Source organism: Rhamphochromis longiceps, linkage group LG20 (genome assembly GCF_057381845.1).
Source record: "Rhamphochromis longiceps isolate RC_006_pf linkage group LG20, R_longiceps_female_GT1.1, whole genome shotgun sequence".
Taxonomy (NCBI): Eukaryota; Metazoa; Chordata; class Actinopteri; order Cichliformes; family Cichlidae; genus Rhamphochromis; species Rhamphochromis longiceps.
The window spans coordinates 8155595-8177724 of NC_140576.1; the positions used below are offsets into that span (position 1 = coordinate 8155595).

Sequence of the window (22130 nt, forward strand, 5' to 3'; positions counted from 1 at the left end):
TGTAAAACATATAAAACAAGTAAGTCACTTAAAAATGTAATATTTACACTTCTTTAACCTGCAAGGAGACTAAAAATCAGTGTTTGAAATTTAGTTGTTTCCTTTTTTCTGTTCTTTAAAATTGTCATCATTTTTATTGGACCATCATTCTGAGGTACTGAGAACCTGTAGTTGAATGTTTTTGTAGTGTGAAGTGCATTTAGTTACTATTTTATGTGCAGCTAACTTCCTGTTTTTTCATATTTATGTAACTTCATGAAATCAGTTCATTCTGATAGTTGAACAGGAGAGATTACAAGCAAATGTGGAAGTAACTGCATATTTTTATTGTGTTAATGAAAAAAAAACATGACAAGACATTTCACAAATAACTGGGAGTATTACAGTGCACCACGTTACTTTGGCCTTCGACCTTTGAACTTTCATCTACAGACCACTCTACACACAGCTGTTCCTTTGCCATTATATACAGAGCTTTGCTTCCCCCCCCGAGACTCACACACGGACACACACGCATAAAACAGAAGCATACAATTCACCCACCCTCACACACACACACACACAAACACACACATACAAGCTTCTCCTTGTGAGCTGTTGAACAGGGGTGCGTCACATGACATGGAATCCAACAGGACTATTTGATTGGAGGACTGTGTGCACATCAAAGACTCTAAGTGGACACTGTCTTTAAGGAAGAGCTTCTCCATTGGCTGTAATGTACAAAATTGTTGGGGATGAGTAATTTTAAGCAAAACACAAACAACACAGATGTAAATCTACATGTATAGGAAAAATAAAAATCCACCACAACATATCAGCTTATCTTTGCACATAAATACATACGAATAATAATAATAATATTCAACATTGTGCTTTCTTTCTCCCCATCTCTTTCTTGCCACCACACCTTTGTCAAATGCATTAGCCACTAACATTGGTCATGCAATTTCAAGCACAAAACAACAGCTGGGTTAAAAGGAATACTCAGGCAGTTTGACATCACTACCAGTGTAAAAAAAAATGCAGTTTTGTAAGAAGGAAAACCCCTATAGAGTTAATATTAGCACAACTTAAGTAGTTCTGTGAATAAAAAGCAGGCGTTGGCACATGCAGAGACTAGCAGCATGCTCCTGCAATGAAAATCAGTTTACTTATTTACTTATGCAGTAACCCCTCTCTACCTGGACGTGGTGTCAAAATGCAGAGTGTCCCTTTTACAGGAGTCAGTCGGTTCAGTTCAGTTTAACGAGTTAATTACATCTCTATAAAGAAGGTATATAAATAACAGCAACAATGAATCCAAACATCAAAAGTCCACTCACAGGTCTAGTTTATGCCATGAAACATAAACAGACCACATATTCATCATGAAAAACAGACTGAACGCAAATAAAAAGCATGTTTTATTTTACAAGGCCAGCCAGTTTCACTTTCTTTCATGTGGATAGACTATGATACATTAAAGTATGGTACCACAGGTAGGCTTCACCTAAGCCTGTACACACAATGGACACTAGGGGCAGGGCTACACACACAATGTTAGCACAGACAACCAACAAACAAAGACTTCTATACAGACAGTACACAGCGAGAGATTAGACTAAGACATGAGAAGGAAGACCTTATAGTACTAATTGTCCATTATGTAGGGATGACATCATTAAGCAGCAGAAATCAGTAATACTAATGACCGGAACACCAAACCGAGAAGTGATTACAACAGTGTATGAAGTCAGATAGAGTTGTTTTTCTTTTCTGTTGCAGTGAAAATGCGCTGTGGTTTTTATAACCGTGCTAGACGAAGAATCTGTGACTCGCTTAATTTAAATCTTTGCATAACTATTTAAAAACAAACAATATATGCAAGAACAGTGTAAAACAAAAGAAGTACCGCTTCGAATACCAAAAAAAAAAAAAATTAAAATTAAAATTATAGACTCACTCATAAATATCATGCTAATATATATACCGCAACGTAGCCCAGAAACACAGGTTGTCATACTTGGAGTCCACCAATATCTTTCCTTTTCCTCTTCATCCTGCTTGCCATATTAATGCTCCTCACCCAAAAAACACCCGTCATCATTTCGTCTTAATGTTTACGCACAAAATGTTGAAATCAGCTAATTTTTAATCTTTGGAGTGAGGTTTTGGATTATGTCAGAGCTCTTCCTACTGTATTTCTTGTATTTTTACACATAACAGATACCAGGTTAGTTTTAGACATACTTATTTAGGTTATTATTTGCTTTCAAACTGATTTCTTTGTGCTCCATCTGTGTCTTTGTACTGTAAACATCTTTTTGTCATTTCATGGAATTCCGAGTAGATTTTCCTCTACTCTTTCTACAGTGGTTCAAGCCAGTATGTAAAACAATATATGTAATCACATCAGGCCAAATATGCCTGCTCTCTAACTATGACCACCTGCTTTGCATTGTTTAATTTAGTTTGCTGTGACATGCCTTAAATTGCCCGAGGAAACTGCAAAATATATTTTTTTAAACAGCAAAATATAACATAACCAGTTATTTGCTGTGATGCCAGGATGCCAGCTCTTTCTTTTGTGACAGCTTTATGTAATATGCGCAAAACCATGGAAAGGTGACATTATTATGAATGCACTTGCTGTGTACAACACCACAGGAAGTTGTTCATTTCTATGAACAAGTTTCAAATGTTACTTTTTTTTTTAACTGCCTGTGCAATTGAACTTAAATAGTAATGTGTTTCCAGTTACTTTTTTGTACGTTCCAGTTGCTCCGTTCGGTCCCATTGTGCATAAAACAAGAGTCCACACTTTTGCTACGCTGGCAGGAAATCTTCAGGGCAGAAAAGCCGTTTGGAGTTGATCCAAAATTTTTGGGCTTACATTTGTTTCTGTGGTTCAGTCCTTTAAAACAGTGTGCACACTGTGACGCACTAACTACACGCAATGTGTAATTGGATTTTTTGAGATGTGGAAATCCTTTGCTATGAACCCATGACAGGTAAGTGAGTTTATTGCTCACACATAAAGGTGTGTTTACTCCCATGTATCTGCTAGTAAACTCACTAATCTAGTGGAACTATAAAGGGATCGTGCAGAATCAGTTAGAGCAGCACATGCAGGGACTGGCCAGTGGGATGAGGACTCAGGGATTGGACTACCATATAGTGGGGGCATCCATAGATAAATATACACAATAGAGGAGGTGCTGTGTGTGTGTCCGTGTGTGTAAATGTGTGCGTATGTGGGTGTATCTGTATGCGTGAACACCTCCAGGAGTTCTTGGTTTCTCAGTCTCTGTCGTTCTCCTGCTTTCTTCTTGTTTCAGTCATTCTTTTCTCCCTCCATTTCTTTCTCCACATCGTTACTCCCCTGCACTGCGTGGCGCACGCGGGTTTGGTTTCCCATCGTGGGTCCGACGGTTTCTCCCCTTCCTTATCTCCTGAAGATGCTTCCATTTCTTATTAGGTGGGCGGACAGCAGGACGCAGAGGTGCGATGTCCTTACCCACCTGGTCACCACCGGTGTTCCTGCGTGCCCAAACCTGCTCACAAATCTGGTCAACTGTGTTTAGGTTCGGATGGTCCACCAGCTGCATGAAGTCCCGGTACCAAAGCTTTTGATTGGTCATTGGGGGTCCGCCTCCGCTGCGGGGGTCTAATCGAACAGGGGCATCGGAGGGTAGATTGGAGACAAATGAAGGTGTGGAAGGTACGAGTTCTAAGGTGATGCCTAGTAAAGTTTGGGTGAAGCCGTGCTCCATTGCATGGCACTGGTAGATGCCAATATCTCTTTTCAGGACACGGCGAATCAGAAGACCTCTGTCTGTCTGGAGTATGCGATCATCTAGACGGACCTATAAGCAAGAAAAAATCAACTTAAATCATGAAAAGAAATAAGCTCTAAAGCTGCAAAGCTGTTGTTTGCTAAAGTAATTATAAACGAAAGAATTTGATTTCTGATCTGATCTGATGATGCAAACACACACAAAACATTTTCATGACCTATAAATGCCACAGTATACTTTAATGACTTCTCGGTCATCATCTCTGGCCAGTGTCAGCCATTCCTCTCACCTCTTCTCGTCGATTCTGTGGATGTTTCTGGAAGGTCCAGGTGATTCTGGCCTGAAGGGATTTGGGGACGCACTCTAAGAAAGTGCTACTTCCCTCTACACCATACAGCTTCTTCTCTGCAATACGATGCTTATGATGATCTGCAGGGGGCAGCAGAGACAAACACAAAATGAGTCAATGTAGAGCAGCACATGTGCTCACTAATAACAAAACATGTCCAGGTTAGAATAAGACAGAGGAACCTGGAAGGATAGGATGGTGAATCCAGAAATGTTACTAGAAAAAACAGACAGGCAGACACAGGTTTGAGAGTAACGAAATTTCTATTCTCTGTATGTCCTGTACATGTGGCAGAATTGACAAATAAAGTTGACTTGACTTGACTTGATAACATTTTCTAAAATGAGTGATATGACCCTAAATCTTAACCACAGCCATAAAATTGCACAAAAGTACTCAAAGACTTAAAAGTCAGCCTACATCAAGGCCAGAGGTGGGGAGAGGATTACACAGATTACTGGTGAAACAATGGTCTACAAACTGCCAAACAGACTCCTGATCAGCATTTTATGGTACTTTGGGGTAGTGCCGATCTCATCACAGACAATTACTCTGACCTTCATTAGTTTTACACAACACAGCTTGCATGCCAAATGATGTAATCGCATTACTCAGGAGCTCCTTCAGTTTGAGCGATTAGCCTGATTCAGTTTTGTGGCAGCAAGACAGCAACAAAATGCTGGTATTGTGGCCTGAGCGGACAGAGGTCACCAGGGGTGAAAGCGGGGGATATTTTAGATTATTTGGCATAAGGACTGTAAGATTTCAGATGGCAAGCTTCTCAATGAGTCCAAGAAGCATCAGACTACAGCTTGCATAGTTTAGTCTTAACAAATAGGAATAACACCAGTTTTCCTAACATGTATACAAAAATCATTGTTGTAGATATGGAAATGATGAAAGAATTGTACCTCCTGAGCACAGAGTGTTAGGGTCTCCATTTCTTACATCCTGGCGGCGAAAACGTCTGTAACAAGTTTGACATTTTAGTTTAAGAAAAGGAATGTTTTATTGCACGACAGTATTTGCAAATTCACTTTTTTCTTTTAAGTAAAGATCATCTGTTATAGGTCATGTTAATGTCGAAGACCTCTTTGTGTTTGGCAGGTAGCGAGTACAGGAAGTTCCATCCCAGGCACAGTACGGGTCTCTGGCCAGGCAACACTCAGCGCAGGCCTTCCCGTATACACTGCAGCGGTGAAGTGGAATCTGGGCAAGGCCTGTGTCAGAGCCGACATACAGCTGTTGCTGTGAAAACAAAGCAAGCAAAGAGAAGCATTTAAAACATGCTTTATTCTGAAACAGCACAACAGCTTATGTGCCAGAAATACCATCCATGTGTCCATTATGGCAATTTATGTTGGCTCTCTTTGGTTATATTGTGCATTATCCATCATCACCATTCTGATTTAGTACAGCCTCAGATACTATATTGCTCTTTCGGGGCATATAAATATATTGCTGTGCAGATAAACAGGTCGATTAATTTCTAAGTCTAGATATGTCAACCATTTCCACTGTGAAGAGGAAATAATTGACTAAAGATAATACAGTGCTGCACTGTTTGACATACTCTTAAAAACATGATTTTGGGGCTTTTAAGAATTAAACAAGCATACCCGCTTTGAGGAGATCTGCATGTTGATGATAGATGAGGCGTCCTGGGAAGGAGAAGAGATGTACCAAACTAAATAACATACTTTTTAGATTTGACCAAAATTATCAGTATGTAGTTCAATTTTATTTATATGGCACCAAATCAAAACTTCAAGGTGCTTTATATCGTAAGGTAAATATACTACAATAATACAATAAACAATGGATGTATACATGCATATGTATACAATGTTCTTTCAAACTATCCTTTGTTTTCCTCTTTAGGTCGTGTCCAGGGAGTACAGTACACTTAATAAAAGGCATGCAAGTTTGAATGATCCATTAATTTCAACACTTCATTGAGATTTAATGCTTGTAAGAATACAACATGTCATGATGACTAAATGTGCTAAATACATGTACTTTCATGTACACAGTTTTCTTACTTTGAAAACTTCCAACTCCTCCAGTAAAAGTTCCTCCATGTTGTTCCAGCTCTCCTTGGGGACACTGATCACCTTTAGTACTGTCCCTTTATCTGAAATTTCACACACACAACCGCTTAATAACTAATTTCATCATTTTCCTGTTTAACCCTAGAGTTAGAAATGATTACTGCTCATTCACCTGTGCCAATGAACATGACATCGTACTGTCCATCAGCAGCATTGACTCTGTCCACAGCGATCTGTGTAAAGCTGTAATCCACATTGGTCCTGATGAAGATGGGCCTTCGGCTCATAGGGTAGACCGGGTTGTACATTAGAGGGTGGTGACGCGCGAACTGAATCACATCATCTGGGAAACCCTTTGTTGACTCAAAGCTGCCGAATGTCTTGCTGGGGCACTAAAGAAGGGCAGAAAAAATCGAATTAGTATTTTGGGAACTTAAAAAGTTTACATTGAGGTTAGTGCACTTTACTGAACATCAGTGGGGATAAAAATAAAAAGAGGATTTTAAAAAACTACTACTACAGTGAAACTACAGTGAGTACACATTTTCTCTCAGGACCTGAATGCGTGAACGTGCATGCATGCGGCTGCTGTAAAGCTCTGCAAAAAACAGCTGACTCTGAGTCAGTGCTCTCCTATTTACTATGTTTGGACTCGGTCATTGCACAATGACTGATATTTGATGAGTAAACTTGTTTTGTCTTTCTGGATGTAAACTGAAATTAAATGCCGAACTTCTCAGCACTTTAGCTGACCTGAAGTACACAAAGCACAGTTCAACAGAGAGGTGATTATGGTGTGATGGGTCTCAAGGACTTAAAAGAGATTTACACCAGGTCAGAGTCCAGCCACCCTCTTTAATTAAAATTCCAGTCCTGGATTTTCTAAATGCTGAAAACTCAATTTAGCATCATGCAGCGTCTATTCTCATACAATTCCACGTTTTTCTTTTTACTAATTTGCACTTTATTGAGCCACACTGTTTGTTTTTTGTTTTTTTTGTGGGTTATGCATTTTAAATCAGAATGTGCATTATGTGCACTTTTTGCGTAAATGTACTTGTAAGCAAGATCGCGTTCTTAAAATCTGATTTGTTCTGCTAATTTTACAATCCAGCGAGGTAATGATGGCGTGAGGGAGGGTTTTCTGTAGGCCAAATACAATTAGTATTCTGCATTCATACAATAGGGATTGTTCTCCAGCAGCAGTAACAGCTGAAGCTCTGCATAACAAATCATGCTGATGCTACACTTGTGTGCTTAGCTGAATGGAAAGGCCCATAATGAGCACATATTGATTGAAAGGAAAGGGGGTTTGGAAGAAAAAAATATTTAATATTGAATACTGTCTCAATGTGACTATGAGGCCATTTTTTTACAACTTTTTTGTTTTGTTTTGAGTTTTAGTTTGAGGCAACAAATTCAACACTGAAGACATACTAAAGAATATTCCACTGTATGTGATGGTCTAGCATTATTAATTTATTGGGTCATTAAATTTATGGCAATGTGTTATATATTATAGGATGTATATATGTTTTGTACTTAAAATCAGATTTTAAGTAATAACTAAACATTAACGTAATCTAAAATATACACTTCCAAGTAAAAGTTTCTCACAATTACGCAAATATGTGTACATTTACTTGATCAGCCAACACTGCACTTCTGGAAACTCTAGATACTGTGACGCTGATGCGCTTTTATGATTACTGACATACCATTCCGGGGCGGGGATAGGGCACTTTTCCCTGGAAGGGGACCCACTGGTAGTTGGGCCCCTCTTTGTGAGCAAATGGCCCCAGGAAGGCCCTCCGGATGTCATTCATGGAGTAGAGACACACAGCTGAGCCTTTAAATACACTGCTGCTGGTGGACAGAGGGAGTTGGGTTAGATGCAACAAAAACACGCAAAATACACAAAAACGTCTCTCCTCACACACAGACATGCACAAACATACACACGTAATATGAACAGATTCTGACCTGGAAGTGGAGAAGACGGTGTAAACCAGAGGGTTCTTTCTGTCTCTCGTCTGCAGCAGGAAAACATCGCCTAAGGATGCACACACACACACACACACTGGTCAGGTGGCAGTAGACTAACGGTCAAAGGTTGAGTGAAAGATAAACAAAACCCTTTGGCCATGTCTAAGAACCTTAACGAGACATGTTACTGATAACTGAGGGTCATGACATGGAACAAAATCCACCACAGGTTCATGCAGCTTATAAAAATCTTTTAAACAAACTGAGTTTCATTAAGTTTTTGCTTCAATTGTCAGGTTTGAGATCTCCATAATAAACAAGAGCGTATTTCTTAGTCTTGAGCCACAAAATGTGTTTCCATGTACTTTAATGAAATTCCTGCTTCTAAAGACATAACATGGTGCACATACTTTAATAGAACAAAAACTTCAGATTAACAATTATTTATTTTTACATGGATATAGTTGGAAAAAATCAAGGTCAAGACAAGAGACTGAAAGTTCATGAGGGAATGTGATGGACAGATGTGGCCAAAGGGTAATTTAGACTTTAGCCTAAACCACTTACTTTTCCTTTCACTATGTCATGAGATAAGCACAAAGACAGATCATATTATAGCCCACAGATACAGCCAAGAAAGCTCTATCGGAAACATCTTGAGAGCTGAAACTCGTGCAGCTGCTCAGCAAACCACATGACTGCAGGTTCGGGGAGTAGTTGTATAACAACAAATAGCTCCTTCTTTTAAAAATATATTCCAATAATAATTTTATTAATACGTATAAGTAATTTCTCATTTTGGTAAAAGTAAATCCTGAATTCCAGATAGAGTGAAACAAACCAAAAGCAACTTGTTTTTTATTTGAAAGAAATCTCTGGTCATCTCAGGTATAGTTAGCTAAATAACTGGCCTGCATGTCTTTTTATTACACCTAACTGACTCATTATGAAGGTGAAAACCCCATAAAAAGGTTCCTAAATGCTTTATTGTTTATATTTTAAAGCACTATTGCTGATTTTAAAAATTACAACAGAAAAATTCTGAATGTCGACTGTAAATCATGTTTGAATGTCAGGTCTCTGATAAAAACTCAGACTTTGTGCTAAAGTGATACTGAGGTCTTCTGATCTTCATGACAGACTCACTGTTAGTGTCTATTCTCTGATGGAATAACTTCCACAATTAGTTTTTGCACTGCGGGTTAATGCTAAATTTATTATAAACAGGACTATTTCAGTTTATAAAAAAAAAAAAAAACAAGATGAGGAGTGCCAAACTACCAAACATCACAGCTATATCCATTTTGTATTCACAGATAGCTTTAAAAGGCAAAAAATGTGCCTAACATTGCTCTTAGGATACTCATCAGCTTGACTTGCATTTTATAACTTCTTATGGGTATGGGTACTGGACACTGCTCTGAGGATGGGTTCAAAAAAGGGTCATTTTTTTCCAGAGAAACAAACATGATTTACATTTGTCCTCTGAGTCCAAGGATCCCTCATAGAATCACACTATATTTCCCCAGACATTCATTTTATTACAACTGCAAAATGTGGTTAGAAATTGGCGTCTATGCGCCAAACTCATAAATCTCCTCCTGGAGCCAAAGGATAGGGGTTGAAAGAGTGGCACCGTCATGTCAGAGGAAGATATGGAAGGTTTTGGAGCTTAAACAGACCACAAAACTGGGAATGTGTGCTTGGTGTGCAAGGTGTACAGGACAGTCTTTAGAAAAGGCTTTTAAAAATATACACATATATACATATATATATAATGAAAAGTATAACTTCTCGGTGGAAATTCATATAGGTTTACAGGAAAATTGTGGTTTCTTTGTCATTTGATATGCTTTATAAATTTAGTCTCACTTCTGGATTTCATCTCCTGAAAACACATTATAGGTTTTTGTCATATGAAGAGTTACCAGAGACGAGCCTCTAACTTTCTCTAAACCCACAGCAAAAACATTGGCTTTCGATCAGGCCAGAATCTATTACCAATTAATCTGTCACTCATGCTTGCTCCAAGTCTGCAGGAATGTTAGACTGAATGGTAATCTACAATTGAGGTCAGAAATCCTTTTTTTTTTTATTATGCGTTCCAGGACCTTTTCTCCATTTGCCCGCAGAATGTCCTTCTGGATAAAAATCCAAAAAGGAAAATCAGCACTTTTTTTTTTGCTTTTCTGTTCTCTGTCTACTGAAAAGTGAGACTACCAGATTATAATGCACAATATCTTAGAAGCGGTGACAGGAAAAACAAAACGTTAGTAATGACCAAAGTTTTTTGGTGAAAGTGGCAAACAACCTAACAGGAGGAGGATGTCGAGTGAAAGCTTTGTTTACTTCATTTATGTTATAGCATATTTTTACTCAGCACAATTTTCATCTTAAAATAGTTCACACAGTACATACTTGTACTTCTGACAGTTTGCACAGCTGTACTTACGCAGCTCATCGAAGTACGTGTCGCTGCCATCAGCTCCTGGTACCGAGCAGATCAGACGGGTCTTCAGAAATGTTGTCCACTTGTTCACCAGGCTTCGCTGACCGCCCATATCATTCTGATTGGAGAAAAAATAGCCAAGATAAATTTAAGAGGATATTTTATTTATATTTGTCAACAATCCAGCTGGAATTGCTGCTGGATTTTACCCTGCACAGCTGTCCGATTCTGGAGTAGGTAGATTTTCCCAACCCTTGAGCCTCAACCGCTGTCTCCCGGAAGAAGAAAAATACCTTATCGTCATCTGGGTTCTCACTTTCAGGGACCCAAAAGGACCCAACAAACTTTGGTTCTGGTAAAGAAAATCAAAGAAAAAAATTAGTCAAAAATAACCTTTCCTATCAACACAGTGTAATTCTTCATGTGAGTCGTCTCAACACATAATCTGATAAAAAAAAAGACAAAAGTGCACCATTAAGCCATCTTGAATCATGCTGTTCAGTGCGGATAGAGGGGCGTTTCCCCAGGCTTCTGAAGATGGTGAAGTCCCTTCCCATTAAATCTGTGGCCACGCCTGCATACAGCTCATCACCTAGGAGACAGAATTAGTCAACGACTGTTTGGATAATATATTTGTAGTACGTCAAATCAGCCCAATTTCAAGACCCATTAAATGAACGTTCTTATTCAGTCATCTCATATTAGTTTGCATGGGTGCAATTACCGACGAGCACAGATGCAGCGTTGTGTCGAGGATCATACGGACTCTTTCCTTTCCCGTCCTCCACTTCAGAGGGGTCAATCCTGAACACGTGGTCCTGATGGACAGAGGAGGGAAGGGATTTTACAGCGTGATTATATTTGCATAGTCCTTCTATAAATTGGGGGTTTAATTTTATTTTTGAGATTTGTTGTAAAGTAGATGTAAATGCCAAATTCTTTATACACTTAAGACCATATTTTAAGGGTCTGTCGACAGGTACACTGAATAGAGACTAAATTGGTTGGCAGAGGACTGAAGTTTCTGTGTTTGAAACATCTTATTTTCAGCAGATGAGAACAGATAAAGACATTGTATAATATTTTTAGACTTTCTTGTTACACTGTTGCATAGTGAGTGTAGTGTAGGTTGTGTTTTGTACATTCCTCACCTCCATCCTGTGTCCCACCTCGACAAAGGCACAGGTGGGGTGGAAAGCACCCGTTCCACAGGCGTATAAGTGGGTGCGGTTATAGTGGTGTACAATCTTCACGTAGTTCACGCAGTCAGACTGAAAGACACACACACATATAGTACTTATTATTAACTTAAAGGCTGATCTTTAGGAAGTTTTAGGAAGGAAACTGTTTTGTGATTGGCACTCTACAAATTCTGAGACAGAGTGTTAGGTACACTACTGAAACACAATTCTTGCATGAAATACAATGCCCTTTTTTCCAAGCCTGACATAGTGGTAGTGTTTACCTTTAAATACAGTAAATAGCTGTCTGCCATTTAGTCTATGATGTCCCCAGATCCATCTCCTACTCACAGGTTTGACATCATGTGTGTCCTGGTTAATACGACTGACTAACAATCAAATGGTCAAATGAATATCCACACGTAATTTAACCATGTTTCCTAAACTGCTATAATATCACCAATCTCTATAATAACCTTGCTGTCAAGTTTCTTTGACTTATATGTATACATTTATAGAAAAGAATGCAAAATAGTTACATAAAGAAATAAGATAAACTTATATTTCATTATCCATTTTATTTTTGCCAGACTTATATCTTTTCAAACCATTTTAATCTTTGTTCTATGTCTTCTTATTTCCATTATCCTGGCTTCTTTCTAATAACAAGCGAGCATGTTATTGATTCATAGACACATCTGTTCATCTCAGAATCAGGTTACACTGAGATGGATCTCAAGAGAGTGCTGGAAAAAAAGGATTTACTGTATACTAAGATAATGGATGGTACATTTTTCTTCCTGTCTTCAAACACCACGCTTTGAGGTGATTAGCCCATAAAGAGATGATACTATATGTGGACTGCTGTGGATACTACAATTATTGCCATTATCATGAGAATCTCACACCACAGATTTATATTGAATATGAATTTTTATAAATGATTTTCTGTATTGTGATTACGAAAGTGTTCAAAACAACATGTCATCAGTACATTGTTTATTTCTTATATATTCACACACTGTAGCACACATTTAAGCTTTTATCTTTCCATTTTGCGCTTGTCTACTTCTCCCCAGACAGGTCACTGTAACATCTGTCTGTCGATTGTTGTGAGTATTGGTGGATCTAAAGGTTTGGAAAGACATGAATCTCACTGTCAACAGCAGACAGTCATAATGCAAACAGCTCAGAGCCTGGATCATTTGGACAATTAAAAGACAAATTAATCATTTTTGGAGTAAATATGCAGAATATCAGTTTCTGTGTAAGCGTTCATAGAAAGTGAATTGTTTGGCCTGCTGTTTTCCAGGTCTCCTGCACGGCAACAGTTTAGTCAGCCAATCGATTGGTTAAACACCTTTATGTGTGCGTGTATACACTACAACAAGTAAACTTGTGTATTCACACAACAACTCCATCTCTAATCCCCTGGTAGGTTTTAAAGGCTGAATGGCAAGCCTTTGTTCTAAACCACTGAAGGTTATAGATATGTGTGTGTGTGTCTCAGGGGGCAGAGAAAGGTGAGGCACTCAGCAGAGCAGGAGGCTGACAGAGAAAAGTCTTTGATGTGACAAAGGAGAGAGATCAGGAGGGTAGGGAAAAGATGCATGAGCGACCCTGAAAAGATACAAAAAGAATGAGGTGAAATGATGACAGCAATCACTTTTTCTCATTGTCTGATCAGTGTGTGTGTGTGTGTGCATACATACAGAAGGGTTTGGGTGTGTGGAAGGGTTGGGTGTGTGTGTGTGTGTGGGGGGGGGGGGGGGGGGGGGGGGGGTTAACGGGTTCCCTGGACAACCTTTGACATGCCACTGACTCATTAGTTGAAACAGTGAGCAAAATGAGGGCTGTGACCTTACAGCAGCTTGAGCTCTAAGTCTTGCCTTCACGTTTTATAATGCTGCATTGTTCTGCTGTAGATGTCTTTTTCTCTGTTTCTCTTTGTTCCTTCTGTTGATGATTAACCTGATCTACAGCATTAATGTAGTATTTTAGCCACTATCTGTGCTCTGTTTATGGTATTTGGCTCCATATCGATTGCTATCATATAAACTATGCTTCTTTGAGCATTTTATGTGAAGTGTAACGTGTTCTGGTTCAGTGGCTATTTTTGTGTTTGTCAGGTGCATAAAATTTAATCTACCAGGATGTCCTTGAACTAAATCAGATTTTTTCATTTGTCCTCGACATCTGAAACACTTCAAGTAAGGATTACTTAAATATATATACAGGGTAGTTTGCTTTTGAAATACAAAGAAAATCCATAATACGATCAGAGAGATCAGGAAGAGTGTGGAAGTAGAAACATCACTGACTTTTCACTGAGACTGGAGTGTTGACTGTGAGACCATTTTTATGTTTTGCTTTCACTTGTTGTTTGGTTAGGCTGAGGCACCAAAGCTATTTGGCTAGCTCGTTCCACTGGCTAAGTTACCAGGGTGCCTAGATGCACTCCATCTAAGACATGACATGGTTTCTGGAGGTCACTTAACTTTAAAAAACAACTAGGCTGTTATAAAAGCTGCTGGAAGCTTGTATTTTCCATTTGGTTAAAACCAGAACAAACTGTTTGAATTTGTGTAAAAGCAAAGATTCCAAGAGATGCAGGAAGCTTTAATAAAGTTAATGGCAGAGAGGGTTTGACTTGATGGGAATGGTGATGTTCATTAGATACACAACATATCACAGTGTAATAACATAGGAATGCCTTTGATCATCTCTGTGAAACGGGACAATGCAGTATCAGGGGATACTGGCAGGCCACATTTCTCCTAAAAATGGACTGATTTCTGGAATCCAACTCTCTAAGTGATATACATAAGAGGGTGCCTTCTTTCCATTTGTTTCCAATTCTTTTCACCGTTGTTTGTGTGTGAATTCCTGCACAGTGATCGTCTACACAATGCTGGAAAAGAAAATGTTCTTTGGTGGTTTCAGACATACTTGGTGGTCACTGAGCTTCTTCTCTCAGTAGTTAAAGACAGAGGTGTGGACTCGAGTCACATGACTTGGACTCGAGTCAGACTCGAGTCATTAATTTTATGACTTTAGACTTGACTTGAAAAAATGTTCTAAGACTTGTGACTTGACTTGGACTTTTACACCAATGACTTGGGACTTGAATTGGACTTGAACCGGTTTACTTGAAAAGACTTGATATTTTACCCCAAATATAAAATTTAACATGCATATTATATAGAGATTGAAAATGTGACGTCATTCACGGGTAGAACCGCAAAGGATTCTGGGAACTCGTGGCAAGCGGTACTAGCGCACGCAGGCTTTCAATTAAAATCAGTTAAACAGCGATAAAAAGAAACACAAAAATGTCAAGAAGCTGTTGTATTATTAACTGCAATAGCCGGTCGCATGACAGCCACGGGAAGCCGACGGGTAAAGAGATCGGTTGTTATCGGATTACGTCGTTGAAGAGAAATTGTTCAAGCCATGTTTCCGAAGTAACAAAGACGCGACGGATGGCCTGGATTGCAGCCATTCAAAGACCAAATATAACGTCCCAGAACCCTCCAGCTCACAGGTTAGTCTGCTCCAAGCATTTACACGAAGGTCAGTGTTTTTTAGTAGTTAATGCGTCATTTTCATAACATAATTAGTGATATGGGTTACAAGCAAGTCTGGCGCTGAACAGAAATTGTTGCGCTATGCTCCTTTATTTATTGTGCATAAATAGTGAATTGTCCTGACACAATATTGCGTTTCGCTTCTGTTATTATGGTACATTGACAAAAACATATACTTTTATTCACAGGATAAAACAGTTTTTTTGTATCACTAATTGCCCAGTGCGATTACAGACTGCGGTAAAGTGAGCCGTCATTTGTGAGCCGCGGTCAAGCCAGCCGCCTCCTATCCGCGCGGTGATTACAGCATACAATATTGTTGTCACTGCTACATTTCTGTAACGCTACCAGAAATTATTTCCACTACTAATTAATTACCGTTGAGCTCAAAGGTCCTATTAATAAACGGTTAAGGAATGTGTATTTATGACGACAATTTGTGAGACTGGTAAACTTATGATACGTACGATGGTCTTTCGTTCTACACGGTGCATTTCAAGGTCCTGCACCCATCCGTCGGTAAACTGTACCTGGGCTTGTTGCAGTGACCGGAAGTTACTAAACTTCATGAGTGTGTGCACTCACTCCAAGAACCGTATAATTATAAATATGCATATAAATATGCTAAGATGAGATAGCTGACTTCATCTAACTAGGAAATGTTGTCCAGGCTACGTTGGTGATACAGTTTTTTTTAATGTGTATGATATTTTTGTCATGCGATTTTAAAGCTGGTCCTACAACCGCATCCAAGAATAACATGCAGCTTATCTCAGAACTGTCGGTGAAAATTATTCTTGGAGCTAGGTTTAATTGAGCTGCATTTTAAAGAGGTGCAATTTCACAATTTGTGTATATTTTCTAAGTTCACTATTTTGTCATGTGTTGAGAAAAACACAGATTTTAAAATTACATGGTCTAATATTTACATTTAGCATAACTGCAACATTATTTTTTCGTTTTTTTTTTTTTAAAGACTCGAAAGGACTTGAAATTCAAAGTTTCAGACTTGTGACTTGACTCGGACTTTTACACCAGTGACTTGAGACTCGACTCTGACTTGCCTGACATTACTTGAGACTTGACTTGAGACTTGAGGATAAAGACTTGAGACTTACTTGAGACTTGCAAAACAATGACTTGGTCCCACCTCTGGTTAAAGATTAACACAATTCAGTTTGTGTCTTCCAGAAAGACTAACATGAGTATTTGGAAGAGTTCTCCTTTTTAAATTAATTCTTCCCATTGAGCTATTGGACTTCATTCATAATCTAATTCATAATGTCCCAGAACTCATTGTGCAACATGCAGCTTCTTGGATACCTTTAAAAAAATCAATTTTGATTTACAATTGTGATTAATGCATCTTCCACAGAGCATTTTACATAAGAAATTGCTTTGAATGATATACTTATGAAATAAAGAAAAGGATTTTTATTATTAATTCCTACCCATTGATTTATTAATGGGTCTTGGAAGGCACTGAAAGTTACCAAGTGGGTACTGAAATGACAGCATAAACACACAATCTATCACTTCTGCGGTTCTGAATATGACTCCGGCCTTACAGTGACGCCTCAGAGTGCTGAGTCAGACCAAGTGTCTGGGTAAACTGTCAACTGTTTACTGCCCCGCTCTAATTCTGTTTATCTGCATGTGTCTGTGTTTGTCTTAGTGTCCTGGCACATGCAAGGTGGTTTTACTGTTTGAAGGACTGGAGGGTTGTAAATAACAATATTAGATGAGGACAGGGAATATGAAGAAAGGACCAAACATGGAAAATGAATGGAGGGAAGAGATCAAGTGGCAGGGAGAGCTTTTGACCTCTTCCTATAGAAAACACATTTCTCTGTAATTAGGGTCAATAGTGCGTGGTGGAGGTTTGGGTGAGTTTTCACACAGAAAAGGATAAAAGAGGATAAAAATAACATTTCAAAGGATAGAAATGTGAGTAAAAAAAACTACTTTAATGCAAAATCTGTCATTTTCTTTGAACTTTTGTCTTATCACTTTCTTTCTCCCACAATAACTCATTATCTTCTTCATTACATTAATTCTCTTCATCACTCACAGTCTCCACAGTTACTCGCACTTTCGAACAGGACATATGCATACAGAAAACTGAACACACTCATGCACAGACAGACACACACACAGACTCCTGGTCAGGTGAAATTAGAGCCTGGATTTTTGTATGAATGGAGCCCGTTGTCTGTCTGCTACAGCTGTATAATCACACTGATGAGGGGTTTGTTTTACACACACATAAAGACACATTCACAGACATTAGACACACACACTGGAAACTTACACATACAGGGATAAATGTACACACAGACACTGTCAAACACTTGAGTATAAATAGACACATTTATGGTATATCTGCATAAGCAGATGTGATTTTACTGTTTTAAACAGTTAAAGCCACGAAGTACCTACACACACACTGACCTGTAGAGTTATCTAATTGTAATCTTGGGTGGTCTATAGGTTCTTGGTGGCCTCTACATGTTGGTCAGTGAAGCCAAGCCCCCCCCTGCCCACACTACATCCACATGCAGAACATTACACAGAAAATCTTTTTTTGGCACTTAAATAATAAGTCAAGGGAACTTGATGATGGCGTATCTTTTGGTAAACTCTGCTGTGAGTTCTGCAGCAGGTCATGAGTTCAGTCATGGAGACTTTGTGCATGCAGTCATCTCAGAACGGAATCAGAATCAGATCAAATCATCCAAATAGAAACACTTTAACAATCAGGGTTTTGCTTCATTTCCTGTTAATCTGCATCTTTTTGCTACTGCTGCAGTTCATGTCCAAGATGCTCTTTATTAACCTCACTCAGTCCGTCCATCCTCATATAGATAATAAACATCCAATTCAACCTAATGTAACGAGCCACATTTTTACAAGCAACGGGTAAATATTTAGATTTCTGTGACCTCACTGCATTGCATCATATCGTCAAAGCGAAGGTATGTAACTGTTATTTTCTGCTGCACATATTCTTCCAGTGAGGAAGAACCCAGTGAGTTGCTCTCATAGTGAATATATCAAAGATCTTCAGCAAGAACTGTGTTTCCAACTGAGTTTCTCTGATTCACTAACCCAGTGCAATACAAAGTTTAATATTTAAGTGACATTTAAAAAATGAAATGTTTGCATTGATCCCAAACCTGTCTGGTTAGACAGTGTGTGTGTAAACACTGAGTGTGAGCTCTACATCAGACTGTGTGGATATCATTCAAATAGGGCTCAAAGAAACAAATTTGGAGGAAGTAATCTCACCACATGGCAGGTCCAAAAGTAGGAGTGCTGCACCTATTATTACATGTTATCTGTTTAAATGTGGTGTTTCTGTCTTGTGATGACTCCCATGACTCGAGTGGATTAAAAGGTAGCATTGTGTTAGGCTGGGTAGGAGTGGACGCTTACATTCTGCACTTGGAGCTCAGTAGCAATGCTTACTGAACTGTATGTAAAATGGGACATGGTTAAAGTGGATGTTATGATGCATTATGTCTCATAAAAACTCAGTTTAGCTAACAGGTTGTAGTTAAATATTCCTTGAGTAATAATAATAATAATAATAATAATAATAATAATAATGCAGTGTGTATTATTGCATAGGATGATGACAACACACTTCTAAAAACTTTCAGGTTCCACATCTGAACTGTATCAGCTGTAAACTTTTATAAATCAAAGCAGAGATCACAGACAAGATAAAACACAGGCGTAGCTGTGGGGTCGGGCCAATAAAGCCAATACCTGGTGTTCTTAAAAACTTTCTATCGTTCTATCTGAGGCTTCTGGATGGTGATAGCTGTGGTTGCAAAAGGACTTCCAGCCCCATTGAAGCCTATCTGGAAACAGCTCTCTGTCTTTACCTCTGTAAGCAATTTCCTGCCTCGTTTATGTTCCCGGTCACTTGTTTTGTGTTATACTGAATAAAAAATGAAGTCTACCTTGCAAATCTCAGTCCTTCTATGCTTCAGAATTATGGATTATCTTTGGTATGAAACTACAAGCTCATTGGTTAACTAGCTGTCAATCACAAGTCATTAGTGAATGAGCGTGTGGTTTCACAGTCAGACCTGCCCTTACTTTTTTCAACCAAGCTGGTGACAGCAAAAACATTTATTGGAAGGCTTGAAAACAGGGCTTTACCAGGTGATATCACAGTACCCACATCAATTTTTTTTTCTCTGGTAAAAATGAAAACATGAAATCACAGGGCTAAGGTGACGTGTGGTGTGATCACTTACAGTGATGTCTTTGCCAGCCCAGTTACACTCCTCCCTCCAGTCAACAGGGGCAGGCCAATAGATCTGAAACAGGCAGACAAAGATCAGTCCATCTTGTAAATTTACTCTGGATTTTTAATTTGGCTAAATTAGATTATTTAGAGTGTACCAGAGATGCATTCCCTCATAATATAACACAGCCCAGAAGATCACTGGCTGCTCTCTGCCCAGCCTGGAGGTCACTGCAAACTCTCGGTACCTCAGCAGAGCTGGCAATATCATCAAGGACCACTCTCACCCCAGCAACCAACTGTTTGAACTATTACCGTCAGGCCGACGGTACAGGTCACATAAAACCAGGACAAACAGATTCAGGGATAGCTTCTTTCCCAGAGCTATCACCGTAGTAAATAAGCACAAAAACAATTGAACCTATTCCATACCGTCACTGTCATTATATTATGCTGCTATTCATACTGTCATTATATTAATGCTGCTATCCTGTATATATTGTACATACTATTGTTTCAGTACTTACGATTGTTTTTTTTGTACTTTTTATATTTTACATTTATATTTATTATTGAAACTTGCACCAAGGGAGTGGCACTCCAATTTCGTTGTACTCTGTACAATGACAATAAAGGCTATTCTATTCTATTCTATTCTATTCTATTCTATTCTATTCTATTCTAATATCAGGACTTAAACCATCAAGTGTAAGAACAGTTTGATCCATCTCTTTCTTTCTAACCTATTTTATCCTGCAGCCATTCAACAACATTGCAACCCCCCCCCCCCCCCCCCAAAAAAAAAAAAACAAAAAAAAAAAACAGGAAGAGCTACAGTGAATCTGCACACCCAGCTCATAAATCAAACTCCCTCATCTACCTAAAACCAACAGAGGTTTCATATCTGACAGATAGAAACTTGCAATTTACTCCAAGCAGCTGTGGACGGATGTGTTTTGTGGGCTTTTTTTGTGTGTAACTCTAGTGTCTATACATTTCAGTTCTTTTGCCAGTGTGTGTACTGTATACTCAAGTCTTTTTGCAGCTCTGATTATACTCCAAAGGCAAAGGCCTCACAAAGTGTACCTTTTTGATATGAATCATAACCTCTTTTGCATAAATGTTTTTTTCTTATCTCCGTCCAGCTCTTTGATTTTCTACCTTCCTCTATGGCTACAACACTTCTCTTTTCCCCTCAGGTCAGACACTTAAGTAGACTCATATGTGCACGGATGTTATTTTCTAAAGGGTGTGTTTGTAAAAATGTTTCCACACTTCTGAATATTTCCTTCAGGAATGCAAGAATACAAACCACAGGTGACTAACTTTGTGAGTCAAAATAATAAATGATTCTTAGAAAGTAAACAATGTTGCAGTGGTTGTAAGAATGACTCACTTTCATCTTCTGCCAGTATAATCACCTAAGATAGTTAACAAAAGGTCACAAAATATTTTCATGGCAAATGTATTTGGAGTTGTTGAGATTTATCTCTTCTGGTAATGGTTTGTGTATTACCAGGGAAAATGCTGTGTTTATAAAACAGTTCCTTATTTTATGGATAACTTTTTAAAAAGCCTTGTGCACATGAGAATCTAAAATTAAATCTACTCATAACCGTTAAAACACAGAGTTGAAAATGTTGAAATCTCAGCAGCAGTAACTTAGTTTTGATCAACAGACCGCTCACACTCCCACATGTTTTACAGCTGTACAAGTTTGGTTTTGGGGGTTGTTTCTGGCCAACCTTGTGTTCTTGTTTGGCGATGTTGTCCAACGACAGAGACAGCAGGAAGTTCTTGGCTCCCACAAACAGTCGACCCCTCTCTTCATCCAACAGCAGGGCACTAAAGCAGCAGGAACGCTCCAGCTCAAACCGTCGCACTCCGTGGAACTGCTGCAACTCTGAAAATGTAGATTTACAGGGTGGACCTCAGTCAAACACTGATATGAGTCGATGATTTCCACATAACTTAAAGATAAAGATATTAAGTATGGGAGAACCCGCCTATGCATTTGTGTTAGTGTGTAGGTGCCAATGTGTTTGCCTGTATTTATGGAGAAATGTTCTTATATGTATACAGAAAAGAGATAACTCGGATAACTTTGCAGGGGCTTTAGTTTTGGACCAGTCTTTTGTTCTTTACTTGTCTTTTTTGTTGTATAGCGAAGTAAACTTTTTTATTAATTATGTTCTTCAGAAAGTAAGTAAAGAATCATAAAATCTTTGCATTCAAAGCTGTCATCGGCGTCTTCAGATCCACATCAGTTAGTTGGCTACAGGGCTTCCACAAGTCACGCTGCTAAAAAAAAAAAACCCTCAACATCTTATGTATTTCAGTATATTTCTGAGCTGTGTCCTAAGGCCAGTGACTTGTGAAACGAGCAGGATGAAATCCTCTGACAGTAATGACACTATATTAGTTTCAGTGGAAAAACTGAATGTCTTTACCATTTCCAAACTGGCAAGAAAAAGTTCTAGAGGAACAGTG

General features: G+C 38.7%; 1 protein-coding gene across 1 annotated transcript in view; it reads right to left on the reverse strand.

Annotated features, from left to right (window-relative positions):
* Positions 1-305: 305 nt before the first annotated feature.
* Positions 306-22130, reverse strand: part of sema3b (sema domain, immunoglobulin domain (Ig), short basic domain, secreted, (semaphorin) 3B) — a 31310-nt gene continuing 9485 nt past the window's right edge. The window contains exons 3-18 of the mRNA XM_085392645.1: positions 21386-21543; positions 19651-19713; positions 11766-11885; positions 11339-11432; positions 11087-11206; positions 10824-10966; positions 10618-10732; positions 8163-8232; positions 7898-8042; positions 6352-6571; positions 6171-6262; positions 5748-5789; positions 5219-5376; positions 5040-5095; positions 4069-4208; positions 306-3848 (exon numbers count right to left, since the gene is read on the reverse strand). Coding sequence (XP_085248771.1) covers positions 3357-3848; positions 4069-4208; positions 5040-5095; positions 5219-5376; positions 5748-5789; positions 6171-6262; positions 6352-6571; positions 7898-8042; positions 8163-8232; positions 10618-10732; positions 10824-10966; positions 11087-11206; positions 11339-11432; positions 11766-11885; positions 19651-19713; positions 21386-21543 — 2228 coding nt within the window. The 3' untranslated portion in view covers positions 306-3356. The remainder of the gene's footprint in view (positions 3849-4068; positions 4209-5039; positions 5096-5218; positions 5377-5747; positions 5790-6170; positions 6263-6351; positions 6572-7897; positions 8043-8162; positions 8233-10617; positions 10733-10823; positions 10967-11086; positions 11207-11338; positions 11433-11765; positions 11886-19650; positions 19714-21385; positions 21544-22130) is intronic.